The sequence below is a fragment of the Notechis scutatus genome, chromosome 2 (genome assembly GCF_049901735.1).
Source record: "Notechis scutatus isolate UNSWTSFEM ecotype Mainland chromosome 2, rNotScu1.2, whole genome shotgun sequence".
NCBI lineage: Eukaryota > Metazoa > Chordata > Lepidosauria > Squamata > Elapidae > Notechis > Notechis scutatus.
Window position 1 is genome coordinate 181,686,722 of NC_142010.1, and position 20,400 is coordinate 181,707,121.

Sequence of the window (20,400 nt, forward strand, 5' to 3'; positions counted from 1 at the left end):
TTTCATTGGTTTCAATTATTTTTAATGATTTGTTTGTAAAAAGCACCATTTGCATTTAAGTATTTCAAGTTTGATGAAGCCATTTGAAATTGTTATTTCTACCATTCCCCATTTAATGACCCCAGAAGCTGTTATTTAATTATTTCCTCATTGGAAATACATTTGAGATAGTGGACCCAAATATATTTGTCTTAAGAGTGATTGCATATTTGAAAGTGTTGAAAATTAAAAGTGAACCAACCTCTTTACTAACAAATGGAATTGAGGAAGGGTCCCATTCTCATGAAACCTGAGTAGAACATTATTTAATTATATAAGCTAATAAACACAACTGTGGGTTGACAATCATGCAAGCAAATCCAAACATTTTCTGAACTATACAATACTGAATGAGCCCAGATTCACAGAGATTGTGGCTTTCAAATGCACTGTCACTTTAACAAATCAGGAATTAACATATGATTAAATATGTTTTTCAATATGAGAAGCACAGTGTTTACCAATATGGAACTGTTCAATCTCTTAAAAAAATAAAACCCCACAAGCCCTTATTGGGATTTCATTATATATATTTATTTTTAGAGAGATTCTTATAATTAGTCCTCATAAGATGAAATATGGACAAAGGGATTTAGATGCTAATGTTTCTATGGGACCTCCTTCAAGGAACATCTCAATTGTGTGTTTGTGCAATGGATTGATATTTGTCTTTTCTGCTGTATATTGTGCCTGGATCCCATCTTATTTTTGTTTGTTGTGGATTTTCATATATTATTTTTGTCCTGCTCTCAGTCAGTTGGAATCAGGCAGTGCCCAAATTTACATAAATAAATAAAGATAGGGTATTCCATTAAGTCAAGATGCTAAGTACCAAAAATACTATTTACTCTCTTCATTCCTGGTATTAAAAATATAATAGTAACACAGAAAATAACATTAATCTTCTCTTTTATGCCACTCAAAAATTCAAGTGCTAAAGATGGCATAATTCTCCTTCACATAACTCAAGAGGAGAGCCAAAGTACTCAGATAAAAAAGCAACCAGCTTACTGCTTACTTTACCTCACAGGAATATTTTATTCTAAAAATTATACAAAGGAAAATATGACTGCTCATATTATCTCCAAAGCTTAGATATAAGCATGCACAGCAAACTTCAGATAGATGAGATCTCTATATAAAATGGCTACTATTGAGGGATCCGTGGTTCTCTCTGAGTTTGGTTGTTTTCTTTAAGACATTTCATTACCCAAATTAGATAACATCATCAGTGCCATCTGCCAGAAAACCGCCAAGCTCAGACAGCACCAAGGATCCCTCATGTCAGCACATGAGCTATAAATATTCTCCTTTGTTGGTACTGCTGCTTTTCTTTGTGTTTGCTTTAGCTTAAAAAGAACCTGTAAACTTATAGGCCCCTACTAGAGTTTTTCCCTACAATATATGCTTGCTTGTTTGGTTAAAAATAGTTTGTGAGTGAATGAATGAGTGAACAATCCTCATATTAGTTATCTTTGTGATATATAAAATGGCAGGCCTAAGAATATAGAGCATGAATTAAGACCTATTGAACTCACTGGGTGTTCTGAGTTGAACATCCATACATTACAGTAATAGGATAACAACATTAGTATTTGGAATATGATCATTGTGTATAAAATATGTAAATATTTAAAATAAATGAACATTCAAATGGTCAAGTAACTCAGAGTAACAAAATCCGCATAAGGAACCTCTGGTCCCCACAGTGCAAAGACTGGGTTTTTTTATAATCAGTTGTTGAAAACAAGCAACAGTGGACATCTGCCTTTGTCATTAGATGTAGAGCCAGAACTGTCGTTTATGCTGATTGGCGGATACACAGGTTATATCCACCAAGACATCTGGAAGTACAAAGTTATATACATCTGCATTAGAATTTTGGTGTGATATAGCAAAACAATTTACAGAAACAGGCAGGCCACTTTCTACACACTTCAGGAAAGTGACAAAACATCAGTAGATTATTTGGGGGTAGGGAGGGCAACATTTGGTTGACATCTGTAATACCCCTGTAAACCTCCTTCCAGTTGCTTCTGTTAACCTTTATCAAGATCTTCGTTTTTTTTCTAACAGATTACTTAAGCATTATTATAATACTATTATGTTGTACTATTAATTAATAGTATTTTCTGATTAAGAGTTGAGTTGAAAATTTGAGACCAATTAATAGCTTTTAAAAGACAGTAGTTTCAGGGATTACCAGCAGTCAGTTGATATCCCTGTATTATCCCTGGAAAATGTATTGACTAAAAGCTTGCATGAAATGTTCCATTCATGGGCTAAATTCTTCAAAAGTTTGTCATGCGACATTTATAGATAAGTTTGACTGTGGTGTTAGTTTTAAACTGTCCCCTTCCACATTCCTCTCAGTAAAGTTTCTATATATTTTTGGGATACGTATTGCCATCATTTGATGCATATGGTAATGAGAAGTAACTTGCACGTGTGAATGACCCATCACAAATGGAGGTAGTCCTTGATTTACAACCACCATTGAGCCCAAAATTTCTTTTGCTATGCGAGACAGTTGCTAAGTGAATTTTTCCCCGTTTTACTACCTCTCTAGCCACATTTGTTAACTGAATCACTGCAGTTATTAAATTAGTAACACGGTTGTTCAGTGAATCTGGCTTCCCCATTGACTTTGCTTGTCAGAAGGTCGCAAAAGGTGATCACATCACCCCGGGACACTGCAACTGTCATAAATATGAGTCAGTTGCCATGAATTTTGGTCATGTAACCATGGAGATGCTGCAATGTCTGTACATGTGAAAAATGGTTATAAGTCACTTTTTTCATTGACTAATGGTCTAATGGTCTAACTTCAAAAAGTCACTAAATGAACTGTTGTAAGTCGAGGACTATGACAACAGAACACAGTACTTTCCATGAGTCTATGAAGGCTTTTCCTCGAGTTACTACATGCATTATGATCACATCTATGGTATTGCAGACTATATTTAGTCATTCAGTAAGAAATTAAATGGCATGTGTATCGATGAAGCAGACCACACTCAGATGAGAAAGTGGAAGATTATATATATTGATATACTGATATATAGCTCTAAAAGGCTTAATTAAAACTCCCATACTATTTTTCATTTCTGTTTTTTTCTGTTCCCTCTAAGCATTCATGTTGCTTTTAAAGCTAGGTGAATTGGAGTAAATATGAAACCCAAGATTATTTTTTTAAAAAAATTAGATGATGAAAAGGTCCCTTTCCTTTTAGGGAGGCCTGGAGTGGGAAAAGTAACTGAATCTTAAGTGGAATTGTTTCTAAGAGGAACAGTACAAGCTCCAGGGAGCGGATATAGGTACTCTGCTCAGTTTTGTTAAGTTGTACAACGATAAACAGTTCAGGAAGGTTTGCATTATTTTCTATACTTGCATCTCTTTTTTAAAAATTTTTATTGGTTTTTAAAAACAAACATAAACAAACAACACATAAAAACATCAAGCTATCTTCCATAGATGTACATACAGTGTGCCGGTTGGTTTACAAATTGTTTTGTGCTTCCATTTCGTAGTCTTCAGTTACAATCACATTACATATAATCTCATATTGTCAATCAAAAATTAAATACCTTAGTATCATTATTAATCAATCATTTGACTATACTTTTATTCATTCATGTTTTACAAGATAACCATAATTTACTTAATTTATTTTATAACAGTTCATATTATCATCCCAAATCTATCCTAAAATCATTTCGTAGATATAATAAGAAAGAAGTACATCTTTATATATTTATTATTTTCTAAAAATCTACATATTTCATTACTGTACTTTATTGTCTAACCATTGATAGAAAAGATCCCAAATTTTATAAAATTCTTGCATCTCTTTTTTGTTTGTTTGTTTCTGCTGGTGATGGGATAAGAGCCTATAAATAACACTGAAGCTTTTACCACTGAAAATTTCACTTGTACTGCTCTTCTTGCTTCTGAGATTGTGCTAGGGTACAATAATCCCTCGCTTTCAAACATATCTTTGCTACCAGGAAGACTAAACAATTGCTTTGTTAATTACAGCCCTGTTTCTTAGAAACTGTCTTCTTTAATGCCACATTCTGTGGCATTTCTGTACACTTGCAGAATCAGTGCCTATGCTCAACCTTAATAATGATGCATACATCAGGGTATTTATATTTCCTGTCCTGCCCTCTTGCTGATGCTATATATTGTGGGTGTGACCTGTAGCTTCTAAGTTGTGCAGTAACTCCCCCTGAAGTAGAAATTCAAGTGATGTTTTTTTTACTGTGCTTCACTTCTGAAGGAAATATTTGGCCAGTATAAGAGGAACTCTCCAGGTTATTAAATATCCCCATGTAACTTTTAGTCAGAATTTGGACGATGAGCATATTTACTATGTGAACTAATTCAGTAACTTAGACATTATGGTAGACCTGCTTGTTTTTCACCCCCTAGTACAGAAAATATTAAAAAGTTATCCATTCACTAGAAAAGGACTGGCTAATGCTAGTTGCATCAACCTTTGTTAAGATAACAATTGCTTGACTTCACAGTTTGCATCTCTAACATAGGCTGCTTGGCATTTTAGATCACAGCTTCTTTGGGTATATAGTTGTCTGCTTGTCTGTTTGGCAATTAACCATTCACATGCTTCTTGCTGTTGTAACAAACACTTCCTCTCTTGTTTCCATTCAAGCTTTGTACAGCATGGAAATTAATGTGGAGAAAGACAAACAAACTGGAGAGACCAAGATTCTCTCTACGTCCCCCATTGGCCCCGAGGCTGCCCGTCAGAGAGGAATCAAAGTCTATGATGATGGTACCAAAGTAGTCTATGAAATGCATTCTGGAGGCACGGTGGTAGAAAACGGAGTACATAAGTTAAGCTCAAAGGACGTAGATGAACTTATTCAGAAAGCAGGGCAATCAAGCATAAAAGGAGGGGCTCTATCAATAGTGGATGGAAACCTCAGCCACATGAAGGAACAAATTCTTTTTAAGGAAGCAAAACTAGAGATGGTGCACAAATCCGGCAAAAGACTTTCCGGGAATCCTCCACACCAAGTAAAACTTTCTGGGGATGAAATCCCAGAAGCCAGCTCAGATCACCCAGTAACAATGATATTTATGGGTTATCAAAATATTGATGATGAAGACGAGACCAAAAAGGTATTGGGCTATGATGAGACAATCAAGGCCGAACTGGTCCTTATTGATGAAGATGATGAAAAATCATTACGTGAGAAGACAGTGACTGATGTGTCGACCATGGATGGAAATGCTGCTGAGTTAGTTTCTGGGAGGCCCTTGTCAGACACAACAGAGCCCTCTTCCCCAGAGGGAAAAGAAGAAAGTTTACCAATGGAGAAAGTCCCAGGTACAGAAAAGAAAAAGCGCTGTCAGTGCTGTATTGTCATGTGACCATCTCTTCCTTCCTTCTTCCTCCTCCTCCTCCTCTTCCTCCTCCTTCTTCTTCCGAGCAGCTCGTGCTCCATCACTCCCTTAGACCTCACTGTATTTTTCTAACTGCAGTACTGTGAACTGGAAGTGACTGCCTCCATTGCCTTGCAGTTGGTTTGCTCTGATTTTTCTAACTTGTCAAGGGAGATGAGTAATGAAAGTACAGACTTCTCACCAAATGCACTCTTTTAGGATTATTTTTAGAGGGTGAGAGCAAAAACAGTGAACAAAATGCTGTTCTATTTGAAAGATATCTCTATATCAATATAAATATATAATATATGAATATGCATATGCATAGTTGAATATGTGTAATATGCATATTTATGTATTGCATATATTTATTAGACTTATAAACGTATATGAAGAATTTTACTTTATATAACTAGCAGGTATGATCACCTCCAAGGTTTTACAGGATTCCTAAGTTTCACATATGTGAGCCTTAAACTGCATTTTAATGTTGTACGTTTTTTAAGAAACAGGTTTTATTTTTTACTGGGGTAAGGGAAAGACATTTGATCATGTTGTTTGAGATCCTAATATTTCAATTTTTCTTCCCCAAAGAAAGACTTTGTTCTAAATTGGGAAGCTGTTTAGTAAGACCTGTTCCCATATAAGCCCCAATAAAACCGTTTAGTCTTGTGGGCAATGTACAATGGGGTCAACCCAACTAGCATCATGTTGACTGGAACCTTCATTTATTTTGCTCAGGTTTCTGATGGGCTCTTCTAGAACGGTCATTGAAAGGAATGCATTTTGCACAGTCTCCGTGCTTAGCATTCCCATATAGTTGGCTTCAATGAGGCTTGTATGCATGCAAGTGTGGATCAGAATTCAGTTGTGACATATTTGGCAACACTGAAAATACCACACTGATTTCACTACTGACTGGTATCGCTAAACATAATTGAATAATTGCCTAGGGAACTCGGAGTGATGATTTAGGGTTTTGTTATCATTGTTTTATTTTAGCCTTATTTAAATCTTCTAGTTTTCAGTATTGTGCTTATGTCCCATCTCCCTACAGTCGAACTAAAATGAGTATGCCATGAAAATGGGTCAGAATTGCCAGGATTAAATTATTGTCACTGATTTTACTTGTTTGCCTTTCAGTAACAGTGCCTACTTATGTATATGGTCTGCTTGTCGGAACTGTGATATGTAAAAGATGATTTTGTGGTTTATATAAAATATGTACCCATGGTAATTGTCTTATGATCTAAATTTCCCAAAAAGAAAAAAAGAGGAGAGCCACTTTTCCTCAAGAATAGAAGGCCCCCAGTTCTCAAAATCTCTTTAAAGGTTGTTATATTTGTCTCCCAGAGAACAGAAAATCAAAGTAGAAAAGCTAGCATTTTTATAATAGGTAAGCACCATATGAAGTACCATCATCTTCCAGTGTCTCCTTTAGATAAAATAAAAAAACAACCAGTGGGAATCTTAGCTTCACATTAGCATCACCAGAATCACTTTCTATGTCCTTCTGTTTGAATGTTTGGTTACTAAGGGCTCGTCCAATGTGCTATCTTCCCATTCTTGACAATACAAACAGTACCCGCAACATACTTTGTACCACATATTGTCAATTAAGCCAGTAGTACTGCTGCCTTCTGAGAAAATAATGTGGATTACTTTTAGGTTGGTGATTGGCTCTTCTCTTCGAAGGCTGGGAAAAAAACAGTTCTATAATACCTGTTCTGTAAATTCTAAGGAGGATAAAGAGAATTAATTACATTTTTCTCCAGGTAAAAGTTACTTCCACAACCAGTAAGTTTGAAGTGACAGCCCCCACCCTATGCCTGTTTCTTATCCTCCACACCAGCTCTCACCCTCATTTGCTTGCATTGCTCATGGAACCTCATTCCCCCATTAGAGAATTGCCTCTTTCAAGATGGCAAAACAAGCTTCAATAGTTTTGATATTGAGTGTGTAGGTACTTAAGTTGTTATTCAAAACTTCTGCCACCAGGTTTGTCCTCCTCCTTTGCACAGGAGTCTGCCAAAACCAAGACTGTGACAACTCATGGAATAAATTACAGGTCTGCGTCCCAAATTAGATTGCACTTGCAAGAGAAGGATGTGATTCTACTCATTTCAGGAAACCTCAGCCCTACAAATAAAAATGCATAGGGCAAGGCATTGCTGATGCAAATTGATTAAAAAACAATCCACTGCCTACAACTGTAGTCAAAAAAACAGCACAGTAAATCACAGATCGACACGTTTTCAAAACCTGATGGTATTTCCTAAGCAACTTTATTTCTGTTTTGCAGTAGCAATATTGATTTCCTCAAAGTTCATCAAGTTTGGAATGCATTCAGTTTAACATGCAATCAATATTCCCATGTCCAAGCCTACCCCCCCAAAAGAAAAATATGTGCCATGACAGTGAGGTATGGTCTCTCTGGCAACCACAGCAAAAAAGGCCAAACCAGCCATCCAGATGGGAGAAGGGAGCCCTTCAGTCTCTAGCAGTTGCCAAACTCCAAAGGTTCCTCCTCTATGTTTAAGTGACTGTTTATGTTTAAGTTATATGGGAGGCTTAAGACTAAGATAGCAGAGAAAATACCGTCCTTTCAGGCACCTTAGATGAGCTTCAACCAGACTCAGTAATGGGCGCATAACAAGATGGAGGACTTATTGTGAGGACATGTCCTCAGCAAATGGTTAGTGGTGGGGCGTCCTTGCACCGAGCACAAATAGATGAGCTCTAAGTGTTAAGAGTAGGAAATTATGAATGACCACAAGAAGTACAAATTTCTTGCAAAACAGTCTTACTTTGCTTAAAAGTTCATCAAATTAATTTTTGTTTCATCTTGTAGAAAGGTGCTGCACATCATAAGTACCCATATAATTTAAACATTGCTTCTTTACTTGCTTTGTCTCATTATGCCTACTGAAACTTTGGGATATTTTTACCCAGGATTGTCCCCAGGAAGAAATGAAAAACACAGTTTCAGGGTAACAAGCGATTCCCTTTTGCCTTCTTAGTGTCAGCTGAGTATACAGCCATTATCTGACTATGAAATGTATTCCAGTCATGAGTAAAAGTATCTCAAAGCTATGATCAAAGAATCTGTAGTCCTTCAGAGATTGCTGGCCTCCAGTTTTCATCAACCCCATCGGCATCTCCTATCACATCAAGTTCTGGAATGAATGGATATAGTCACGTTGTACTATTTCTGCTCTTAATGCTACAAACCGCATGCCAGATTCTTTGGAAACGCAACCTTCCCATTTCATCAAGAGCACGATATGGTCATTCCCTTCTCCCCAGAGGGAAATGGGCAGGAGAGTGATGAAGCTTGAGGCATGTTGCTGCTGTCTTTTGGGGAAGATTTAAGAAGGCTCCTTGTCTCAAGCAAGTATTTCAGTAAAGCTATAGTAAACATGCTAATTTATTTTTTCCAGTCTGTATGCTCTTCTACATCTCTCGTTTGAAGCCTTCTATGGTTGAGTTCTGACATGCTTTTCCTAATTTTTAATATCTAGTTGGTATGATCCACCTCCAAAATTTTGTGGGATTCCATTGGAATCTGCAATAGAAATTTTGGATTGCCACTGGTTATAAGAGGCCTCACTGAGGGTTTTTTCCCCCTTAAAGTGTCAAACAGAAAGAGGCATAGGCCAAAAGAAAATAATGATACCTTGGTCAAAGGAAGCCTTCCAATGATCTGAGTCCTACTGGTGTTTCTTCTGACAATTAGCTGTATCCATAAAATTTACAATAGATTATAAGTGAAGATTTCTAATGACATCAAAATCATTTCAACTAAGGAAGAATTTCATGAATCCTATAGAAACGTACTAAACCAGCATTAATCTTGCTGGAGAAAGAGGTTGTCTCCTATTGTGTATCTATTCTCTCTCAGGTGGTGCTTTATTGTATTAACTCTTGAGTTTTAAATGTCATGTTGAACAACAATTTTCCTCTGAGCTCTTTTCTTTCTGTGTTATTAAGAAAGATATCCCTGCCTGGTAACTTTTCAAGTGAGGAATAACAACAATCTCCAGTGAGATTTGCAAAACCACATCCCAATCTTAATTCTTAAATAAATTTTGGAATTAATTTTGAACTTGAGTTCAGTTGAACATACTTCTGTACAAGCATGTCAGAATCATAGACTTAAAAAGACAGATCAGTCCACCAAAAGATAAATTTCTCATTTAAACTTTTTCCATTAAAAACTGTTTTAAAGCCACTAAATTTAGTCCTTGTTTAGCAACCACAGTTGTGACTGGCAACTTAGTCATTCAGTGAAGCTGTCACTGGGTGAAACTGCAAATCTGGTTATGATCTTACTTCAGTTTTTTTGTTTGCTTTACAGACCTGAAAACTAAACTAAATGAAGCAGTTGCTAAATAAGGACAGCCTGTACTCCATACACAAATCATAAAATAAAACAAATCAGACAAACTAATAAAAATAAACTTAAAGTTGCACAATAAGTGGTATTGTAATACTACACATTTCTACAGATAAATTAGGAAAATTATAATACATTAATAATGGTTATTATTTCATTATTTATTTTTATATTCATTTGATTGGCAATCTCAATTTTTGCAATATTACTATATTTAAGCTTCCTCCGTGCAATATCCTTCACCTACTCTTTCAAGTTATTCAGTAAACATTTAGAGAAAATTTGAAAAATGTGATAATCATGTACAATTCCTGTTAACATTTTTGGTAGGTAATACAGGTCAGAGCAAAGGTTAAAGGTTAGAAGTAAAGCACAAATATAGCACTTTTTCTGATAGAGCGGAATACTTTCGATTTTCAGTTATCTTTAGTAAATTGTCAGCGTTCCACATACATTCATACATACCATGAAAGTTAAAGTAAAATTCACATGTAATCTAAAATGTAGATTATCTTATTGTTGAATGCTTATTTCTTCTCAAGTACAACAAACTGCTGAACAGAACAATATTGATTCTAATGCATTTAAACAAATATATATTTCACTGATATCAACAAATAAGTCTTGAGCAACATAAATATATCCCTGATTAATTTTCTTTCAAAGATTTTTAGGACAATCTTTTGATTTTTTAAAATTATTATTATTATTGATTAGTTTTTCCTGATGATCCCAGATCCAGATAACTCAACTGGTTAAGTTAGCTGGAGTTGAATCCAGGATCATCAGGAAAAAAAATACTCATTGTTCAGTCCTAATGATTTCAGCAGGAATGAACATTATATGCCTAATGAAACCTACAGTCCAGAACAATTAAAATATAAAACATTACACAGAGGTGACTAGATAGGCTATAATTCAAACTTCTACAAGGATCCTTCTACAAGGACCTTTAGATACCTGTGGCCCTGCATATGGTCAGTACTGAAACCCTAACTGTAGTCCCAATAAATTTGGAAGATGTCAAGGTGAGAAAATCTGATCTGAGGGGCTGGCATGAAAATTCAAAGTCAATAATGTTTTGAAAATCTATTTGGAGGCTGTCTTCGCCTTAAATATGATTAAAGCAAACCAAATGGGATCTAGAAGCAATCAGATTAAAAACTGTATATATTTAGAAGAAATCATCTATTTACCAATGTTTGCACATTATCTACTATTTGTTTCCAGGAATAAAATAATTCTGGAAAACTACAAGTATATAAAGCAATTAATTCAGAGAGCATGTTCCTGCTGAATTTTCTAAGGATTGGCACATTCTAGATTACATGTGTATCGTTTTAATAACATTCTACAGCTCTACCGATTTCCTCTACATAGATATAGGGATACTAGGGTTGTGTCCACAGTTCCATTGAAGGCTTAGTTTCAGTTGCAGGTCTCTCTGGACAACTCAGTACAACCTTTCAGAACAAAATTTATATGGTTTTTAATTCCCCCCCCCAGGATTGTATCTTTGCTATTCCAGCACAGAGAAATATTTTAAACCATAAATATAAACAGGCAAGGTCTAGATTCATGACAGTTTGGCACAATGACTATTTCGCCTTAACTTTTGTAATTAAATATTTAAAAATGCAAAAGGGAAAAAAAAATCTTTTTAGTGTGTTTTCCTAAGATACCAGTAATTTGTTCTGTACATTTTAAAAAATATTTTGTATTTTCAATCTTTTTGCAAATTTACCTTAGTTTTCATGAAGACTCTTTTTCTTGGTAACATCATGATATCTTTTTCTGAATATAAAAAACATAAAATGCCACCAATATACTGCTTTCAAGTAAAGAAAAAAAAACAGAAAGAAAAGAATCACAGGGCTGTTTCTCATTTAGTTGTCTGTAGCTGATGTACTGTATTGTATATGTTTACACAATTCTTCCACTTTTGCCTTTGTGACACTTGCTAACGAATCACAAAACTAGACACAATGTGTGCCATTGGACAGGTTGCCTTAGCTTTTCCTTTATTTTAATGTTATTTCTTTCCCTAAATTTCCACTTTCCCTCCTACCAAAATGCAGGCAGCATTCCAAGCTGTGAAACCGCAACGTTCTCTTTCCATCTCTCTCTCTCTCTTTTTTTTTTTTTGATCCATAAAGGCAGCAGTCTTTCTCAGAAACAGAAAGGAAATGGCATGATATACTGTAGCAACTGGGAATCTTGGTCCAGAATATGTAAGAAAGAGATGTGGTGTACTACACACAAGACATTTATTGGGAATGTTATTGCATGATCATGCAATATGGTAGCTGTTCTGTCTTACACTGAATAGAGGTATTCATGCTGTTGATAGCTGACATTCTGTCTGAAATGAAGAGATATTTATCACTCTCGAGACTGGGTGTAAAAGTGTGATAATAGATCTCTTCCTGCTAGGATATATTGCTCCAGTTGGACATTGAGTATTTATCCTCATAGCTAGATTGACCGATTATTAGATAATGTACTAAATAAAACAGCTGGAAGATGGTATAATTTAATAAACAGAAAGAGATTTGGAAGAGGAAAAACCCTCCAGAGTCATTTAAGAGCATGAAGACTATTTTTCACAGTTTTGTTAGGTTACTTAAGGATGAGATGTTACAAAACTGGTTTTAAAAAGTGGTTTTGTGGCTCTGGCTTTTCAGCCTGATAACTTAGGGCTATGTACGCCTTCAGCAATTATACACCATTAACATAAATTGGGTTTTTATTTCTACATTATTATAGAATCCTCTCAAAATAGATTCTATTCAATTCACCTGAAGTAATTCCTCATTGTTCCCTTCCCTGTGAACTTTGTTTCTGGTTTTGAATCCTGTGTGGAGAAAAACAAACAGTTGTAAGGGAAAGATTCACAAGCCTCCGCAAACTGGAGAGAGCTGTTCAATGTCATTGCCTAAGAATTTATATGAAACAATTATACCAGTGAAAATCAAAACATGATCAGCCTTAAGTTAGCCTCAAGCATTGTTTTCCACAAATATGATTTTTCTTAGAGATGTAATGGGAAGTAACAGATCTTGCAACCTATCTAAAAACTTGATTTATAACTCTGTTAAGACATTCTCTCTTCAGAGAATTCCCCCTGTAGAGATTTCTTAATACATCACAGGGTGGCACACTATGTTCTGGCCTTTTTTCTTCCTAGTACATTGCAGGTTTTATTGCAAGGGCTGTTCTTTGCAGGTAGAAATCCCATATGATCAGGAGTTCCAGCCCACCCATTAACAGACCCTAGATGTCCACACTCACTATGTGGATATTAGATTGTGCTACAGGGAGAGGGTTAGATGATGCTGTCCAGCTCAGTCCTATGCATTGTACTTTTCTTTTTAGAGTACATGGTTGACGACAACTAAAGTATTTGAATTTAAGACTGAAACTTAAATCAGGGGTTCCCAACCCCGGGTCATGGCCTGTTCAAAACGGGGCCACAGGAAAGGTTTGCAAGCACACTTGAGGGAGCGATGGGCAAGCGCACATGTGCAACTTCATTTGCACGGGCGCACATTCCCACGACTTATGCAAAGGAGCTGCATGCACATGTTCTCCCACCGCTGATGTGGAACCATCCCCTTCCCCCCCACATCCTGGTCCACAAAGCTGGAAAGGTTGGGAACCGCTGACTTAAACGATTCAACAGCATCCATCAGTAGGGCACAACAGAAAGGTTTCTCAACTTTGCTGTTAAACCTACTCACAATTCCTACTTAATCAGAATTTTGAACTATGACTTAAAAGGTGCACCCTTAAGAGTGTAGTATATGAATTAGCCCCTGAGTGGTTTTTATACAGCTCCAGAGTCTCAAGAAATGTGTACATGAATGTATCACTGTTTTAAGTGGCAGAGTTCAAAGTGGAAAGCTGCAATGTCAGCAGTCAATATTAAACCTATTTAAATAAATGTAAATCCCATGCATTCCAAGAATATGTATTTAGGATTGTAGCCACTCAGTCCAATTCTATTTATTCAGAAAGAATTACTATAGGTAGTTCTCGACTTATGACCACAATTGAGCCCAAAATTTCTATTGCTAAGCGAGACAATCGTTAAGTGAGTTTTGCCCCATGTTGTTAGCTTTCTTGCCACAGTTGTTAAGTGAATCACTGCACTTGTTAAATTAGTAACAAGGTTGTTAAGTGAACCTGGCTTCCCCATTGACTCAGAAGGCTGCAAAAGGCGTTCACATGACCCCGGGACACTGAAACTGTCATAAATATGAACCAGTTGCCAAGCATCCAAATTTTGATCACGTGGCTGTGGGGATGCTACAACGATCGTAAGTGTGAAAAATGGTCATACATTTTTTACGGTGCCGCTGTAACTTTGAATGGTCATTAAACAAACTGTTGTAAGTCGAGGACTACCTATAATTTTAATGGGTCTGTTGTCAAATCAGGATACATACTTACATATTTAGTGTAAGTGTACATACATATTTAGATTTAGTGAGTCCCATTCCTGAGTGGATGTGCATAACATTTCAGCCGATTCTTTATAATTTATCCAGAAAGAGGTGCCATTAAATCTGAGCATTGCACAGAAAAAAAAGCTGCATCTTTTAACCAAGGCAGTAGTAGATAGTGTTGTTTATAGGCCCAAGCCAAAAAAAAAAAAAGCTCCTATAAAAATGGCTACTGCTGTTACTTTTTTCTTAACAATGAGCAAAATGCCACTGTTAAATTCCAACCCTGAAAGATTTTTCTCTGTGCCGTCAATAATTGAAGGCTTCACAAAGAGAGGCTCAAGAAAATGTTGTGTAAAATACAGCTTTGAGATGGGGTTTTGTTTTGTTTCTTTTTCATGCTTACCTTTAGTAGCTCAGTTTCTCGGTGAACAAGTGTAAATAAGATTCCCATCTAGAGAAGAGAAAAAGAACAACTGTAAACTGTTGTGCTAAACTACTGGATTAGAATTGCTGAAAATATCTGCTGTCGTCCATTGTAACCTGAAGTGTACTTTTGAGATTGTATATGCTTGGGGGGGTGGGGGTGGAAGGGGGGGGGGATTTTCAGATTTAAAAAAAGACAGAGACCAAAAAAAAATTGAAAACAAAATACTGCCAGCAACAGCCAGCCATAACTGTGGCTATTTTCTGGGGTTCCTCCCCCCTTTCTCTGTGTATAGTATTAAAAGAAAATAAAGCTGCCTTTTCACTGCATTTGCACCTGTGTCTTTGTCCTCTTTTTTTTCCCCTCTGTAATTCTCACTCTTTGTGTAATCTGGGGAAGTTTTGCATCCACATAATTTCACTCCTTTCACTAAAATATTAAAGTACTAATCCACATGGCCTCTCTCTCTCTCTCTTTCTGCTACTTTATATTTCTGTTCAACTGGAATGACTTCTCCGTGTTCTCACTCTGCATGACATGCCATTCAGTTGCTCTTCCAACAGCACCGGTTAAGGAACAAGTACTGAAAGATGACCATACCTCCAAAAAGGGTGAATCTCAGAGCATTTTCTCGCAGAATTTCTTTTGGATCGATACGCCTGATGTTGCTGAAGTGTATTCCTAAAAGAGGAGAAAGTGGCCCCATCTGTAAGATAGAAGTAACTGATTTGGAAACAGGGCTTTTATTGAAAGGATAAAATGGTGGCAGGCTATAGTAAGGCTCGCAGGTAAAAGGGGAGGCTATTAAATCTGACAAACTACATTGCTTTCAGGATTAATCTATTCTAGCACAATCTGCAGCAGGATTGACAGAGCAGAAGGCTCCTCCCTATCTTTGAGCAAAGGAGAAGAATTCCATAATCCAAGCGACTGGGAAGGAACACTGTAACCGTCCCTAGATACTGTAGGTGTCCTGATTTGAACTATGATGCTGCAAACAGGTAGTCCTCAACTTACAACTACAGTGGAGCCCAAAATTTCCATTGCTAAGCAAGACAGTTGTTAAAGAAAAAATGTTGACCCATTTTGCAACCTTTTTTCGTCACCGTTGTTAAGTGAATCATTGCACTCCTTGAATGAATTTGGTTTTCCCGTTGACTTAGTTCATCAGAAGGTCGCAAGAGGCAATCACATGACTCCGGGACACTGCCACCATCATAAATGTGAGTCAAGTGTCAAGCATCTGATTTTAAATCACATAACCATGAGGATGCTGCAACGGTCATAAGTATAAAAAACGGTCATAAATAGCATTTTTCAGTGATGGTGTAACTTCGAATGGTCACTGAACTGTTGTAAGTTGAGGACTACCTGTAATGGTTCTTTTCCACAGTCACATGCAGTGGAAGCTACTTCTAATCACTGTCCCTATAAAGTTGATAAGTATAGTGAATGTTTATTTGCACTGAACTGTCTTAAGAAGAAAACCCAAAGCAAGCAAATGCAGAGAACAGAAAGGTTAGGATCACTATATATAGTTCTGTCTTCATTTTGAGAGCTTCCAGTTACCTGTGAAGAGACCTACACAGTGGTGGTATTCAGCGGGTTCGCACCAGATCGGGCAAACTGGTAGCAAGAATTTGGCGTGGTTGCCGAACCAGTAGTAAGTTCTGGCTGGCCACACCCCTGATCCGGTTGCCCTCCCACCCGATGCTCGCTTACCTGCCCGCCTGACATTTGCCTAAGGTATTTCTTTTTTTTAACCCCCCCGACAATCAGCTGTGCGTAGGATTCCCCTTGCTGAGGCCCAGGAAGGCAAAAAATGGAGGGAGGAGCTCAGCTCCCCCCCTCCATTTTTTGCCTCCCAGAGCCACAGAGGAGCTTTAGGGGAGCAAAAACGCCCACCCAGAGGCTCCTGTGAGGCTAGGAAGCTCCCAAAAATGGGTGGGGGCAGCAAAAAAGCAAAAAAAAATAATCCACACCCACCCAGTCATATGGCCACGCCCACCAAGCCACACCCACAGAACCAGTAGTAAAAAAAATTGAATCCCACCACTGGACCTACAGATAAACGAAACCAGTTGACATTTAGTAACTCCCCAAGACACTCAATGTTTACTTAAAGAAGTATTAGGGAGCTACAGATTACATGGAGATGAAACCATTAAGAAAATCCAATGGTTCAAAATACACTTCTTCCTCTCCCACAATTTAAAATTAGATGTTGGTCACTTAAGGCAAATAAACAGAATGGAACCACAGTGAACATAAAGGAGAAAATGGAACTACTAAGCTTTACTTCCCATAGGCCTTTAATTGTTCTTAAAAAAAATAAAACCCTTTGATTGATAAGAACAGTAAATAAAGCAAAAGAATGGAGTCACAAATAGCTTCTCTGATGTGGAACAAAGCTTTCCTTCTTGACTGGTAAAACCAGGTACACATTTTCAGGTTAATTGTTTCTCAATTGCTGGACACAAGGAGCTTTAATTGTAGCATTTATAGCCATTGTAAAACTAAGAAATTCAAGGAAAAGGAACCTCTTAATGAGGTAGATTTTTTAAAAAAAGTAAGGCAAGGCAAGGCTTAGGCTCAGGTGTGCCTATGAGAGGCCCTTGGTTGCCCACTTAAAAGCCTTCTGGGGTGCCTAAATTAAGAAAGAAAACAATGGGCTAAATGCGTCCATGATTTGAGCAGGAAACTCAGGTGGCATTTTTTGATTATTGGTGCATAGAAAATGATTCACTCCAAATACAGACCAAAGAACGAATTCTAGAAAATAATTTCATAGTTTACATTTCTAAATACACAAAATTCGCAGGAAGATAAATTATAGGGAGGATGCTTACAATTTCTGTAACTTACTTATTTGCAGGCCCATGTGCCAGATTGCCCTTCCCTATGTTATCTGTTTTTGAAAACCAAAGCATGTAAAATAGAATTGCTGGGAGAGTGGAACATGCAGATTTATTTATTTATATCCATTTAATAGTATTTTTCATGTAAAGTAATATGAGCAAGATATTATAGGTTGTTCTGGGGCAGGTTTGACTGGATAGGTTACATCCATGAAGCTATTTTGCAAATTGTATTTTTTTTTTAAAAAGGGGGGGGAAAGCACAGTTAATGGGAACCAAAATTTATTTACAGTCCAAGACCAAACACAATAAAAGACAAGTATAATAACTATAAAAGGAATGCCCTTTACTACCCTTAGTTAATGACAGATGAATAGTGATCTCTGGATAATGTTTCCCTTCACCTTCTGAAATTATGTATTGTCCATAATTATAATTCCCTCAAGAATCAGTTTTAACAGTGTACAATGTTTGATTCTGATTTTACAATCTATTTTATGGCAGGCTAGATCAAATATATTATCACACTTCAAATGAGCTAGAGAAGATGTTCTAAATTTCTCATCCACACATGTCCTTAGCCAAAAATTGGATTATACTGATGTTCAAGTAGTTTTCTCATTCCCATTTCCCATGATGCTGAGATGACCATATACACTGGGCTCTTGGAAAACATAGTTATTATATGGGCTGCCTGCTGAAAATGAAAAAAGGTAGGTTGGAGCTACGGTAAAATTTCCAGATGTAATCTCTGTGTTGAAAATCCCATTCCTAATACTCATATAAAGTCAGTAAAGCCAGATCTGAATAGTCCATTATTTCCATCATAGAAAATGGCTATCTGTTACAATATTTTGGTGTATATCTATCTAGCAACATAGGTAAACTAGAAAGATAATCTTCTTAAATCATAGAAATTTGAATGTGATTTGAATTTGAGATAAATGAGTCCCCGAAAAGGATTCAAACATAACCATAAATTTGGAAGAATTTGAAATTTTACTTGGTTTTTTATTACATAATGTGTATCCTGCCCAATTTAACAAATTCTGAGCAAGTATTTATACAGGTAGTCCTCAACTTACAACCAAAACTGACCTCAAAATTTCTGTTGTTAAGTGGAACATTCATTAAGTGAGTTTTGACCCATTTTGCAACTTGTCTTGCCACAGTTTGTTAAGTGAATCACTGCAGTTGTTAAGTTAGTAACATGGTCATTAAGTGAGTCTGGCTTCCCTATTGATGTTGCTTGTCAAAAGATTGCAAAAGGTAATCACATGACCTGGAATACTGCAACTGTCATAACTATGAACCAGTTGCCAGTCCGAATTTTGATCAGGTGACCATGGGAATGCTGCAATGTCATAATTGTGAAAACTGGTCATAAGTCATTTTTTTCAGTGCCCTTCAACTTCAAACAGTAAGTAAACAAACTATTATAAATCAAGAATTACCTGTATTAGCTAGGCTTTGGAAAAGGCAATTTTAGTTACTCATTTTAAAAACAATTCAATATATTTATTTTCTCCAGCACAGATTTTGTGACATGCCATAATGTTAGAGAATTGTTAATTATTTTTATTTTTTCCTAAAATAGATTTAGTAATCAGCTAGACATTTAATTGTGGCATATACAATTTCTCCATTTTTTACTTCTTTGTTTTACATCTTCCTGTTTTATATTTTTTTACTCTGTAAAAATTAAAATATTTCAGTAAAAAATAAAATATTCAAATTTATATACATATACATACACACATATATACACAAATCCAGCTTATTGTGGCTTATTCAACAAACCACAGTCAAGCCATGCCACAGCTCAATCCAGGAACTTATTCATTCTCTTGATAATTCCCCTTTTAAACACAATAGAAACATATTTGAGGCTTTCTAGTACTGATCAGGAATTTGTGAAAATTGAAAGGCTCTCTTTCCAGGAACGGAAAGCCTAACTTAAGAAGGAAATTTTTAAAAAATCACCAACTGTATCAGAAAAGATACTACCAAAAAAATGGACAATTTGAGGTAAATCTGTAAATCAACATATTGAAACTTTATTCTAGGTCTAGGACATCTTGAGAAACTATACAACAGATCACCAAGATTTTGGTGGCATCTCCAGAGAGTTCCCCAAAAATTTAATTGTGAATTCACAGCCTTGCAAAAATAAGTAAATTGTTCGTCAAATCAGGTTCCTCTCATTTTCAATTTCTCAATAATCAGTTGTTCACACAAAAATATAATTCAATGAGGGACAGGGGGCGGGCTGTTCAGCTTCACATGTTGTTGCTTTATTTTAATACAACAACACAAAATTTAGTTACTGTGTGGATGACAGAAGGTCAGTACCTCATCAAAGGCTGATGAATGAACTTAGCAGTCATAGAATAAAAAAACCTAGCTATTTCTACAGTACATTAACTTAAAAACAAAAAGAGTAGGAACAAATACCCAGTTTTTATTTATTTATTTATTTTTATTTGATTTGTCAATCGCTTACAAGATAGGGGAAGAAAAGAATGGAATTCCTCAAGGTTCTGTTGGGATCGATGTTTTTAACTTGTTCATAAATGATTTTGCTTGACAAATAAACAATGAGCTAGGCAAAATTTCAGATGAAACTAAACTATTCATGAGGTAAAAATCAAATGTGAATGTGAAGTACTCTGGAAAAATCTGTTCAGTTGGGTGAAGGGTCAGCCAAATGATAAATGCAATCCAATATAAATAAACATAAATACATATTGGGCCAAAAAACCTCTTAACATCACCAGACACACTGAATAGGTCTGAGGTATCTGTAATGTAAGAAAAAATATT

The 20,400-nt window shown here is 36.2% G+C and overlaps 1 protein-coding gene across 5 annotated transcripts in view; it reads left to right on the forward strand.

The window, feature by feature from the left end:
* Positions 1-20,400, forward strand: part of PALM2AKAP2 (PALM2 and AKAP2 fusion) — a 248,614-nt gene that overhangs the window by 112,536 nt on the left and 115,678 nt on the right. For 4 of the 5 annotated variants that reach the window (XM_026672320.2, XM_087957561.1, XM_026672319.2 and 1 more), the window contains exon 7: positions 4,715-5,395. The exons of the other annotated variant lie outside the window; for it this stretch is intronic. In XM_026672320.2, the coding sequence (XP_026528105.2) occupies positions 4,715-5,395 (681 nt within the window). The remainder of the gene's footprint in view (positions 1-4,714; positions 5,396-20,400) is intronic. 5 annotated transcript variants of the gene reach the window in all.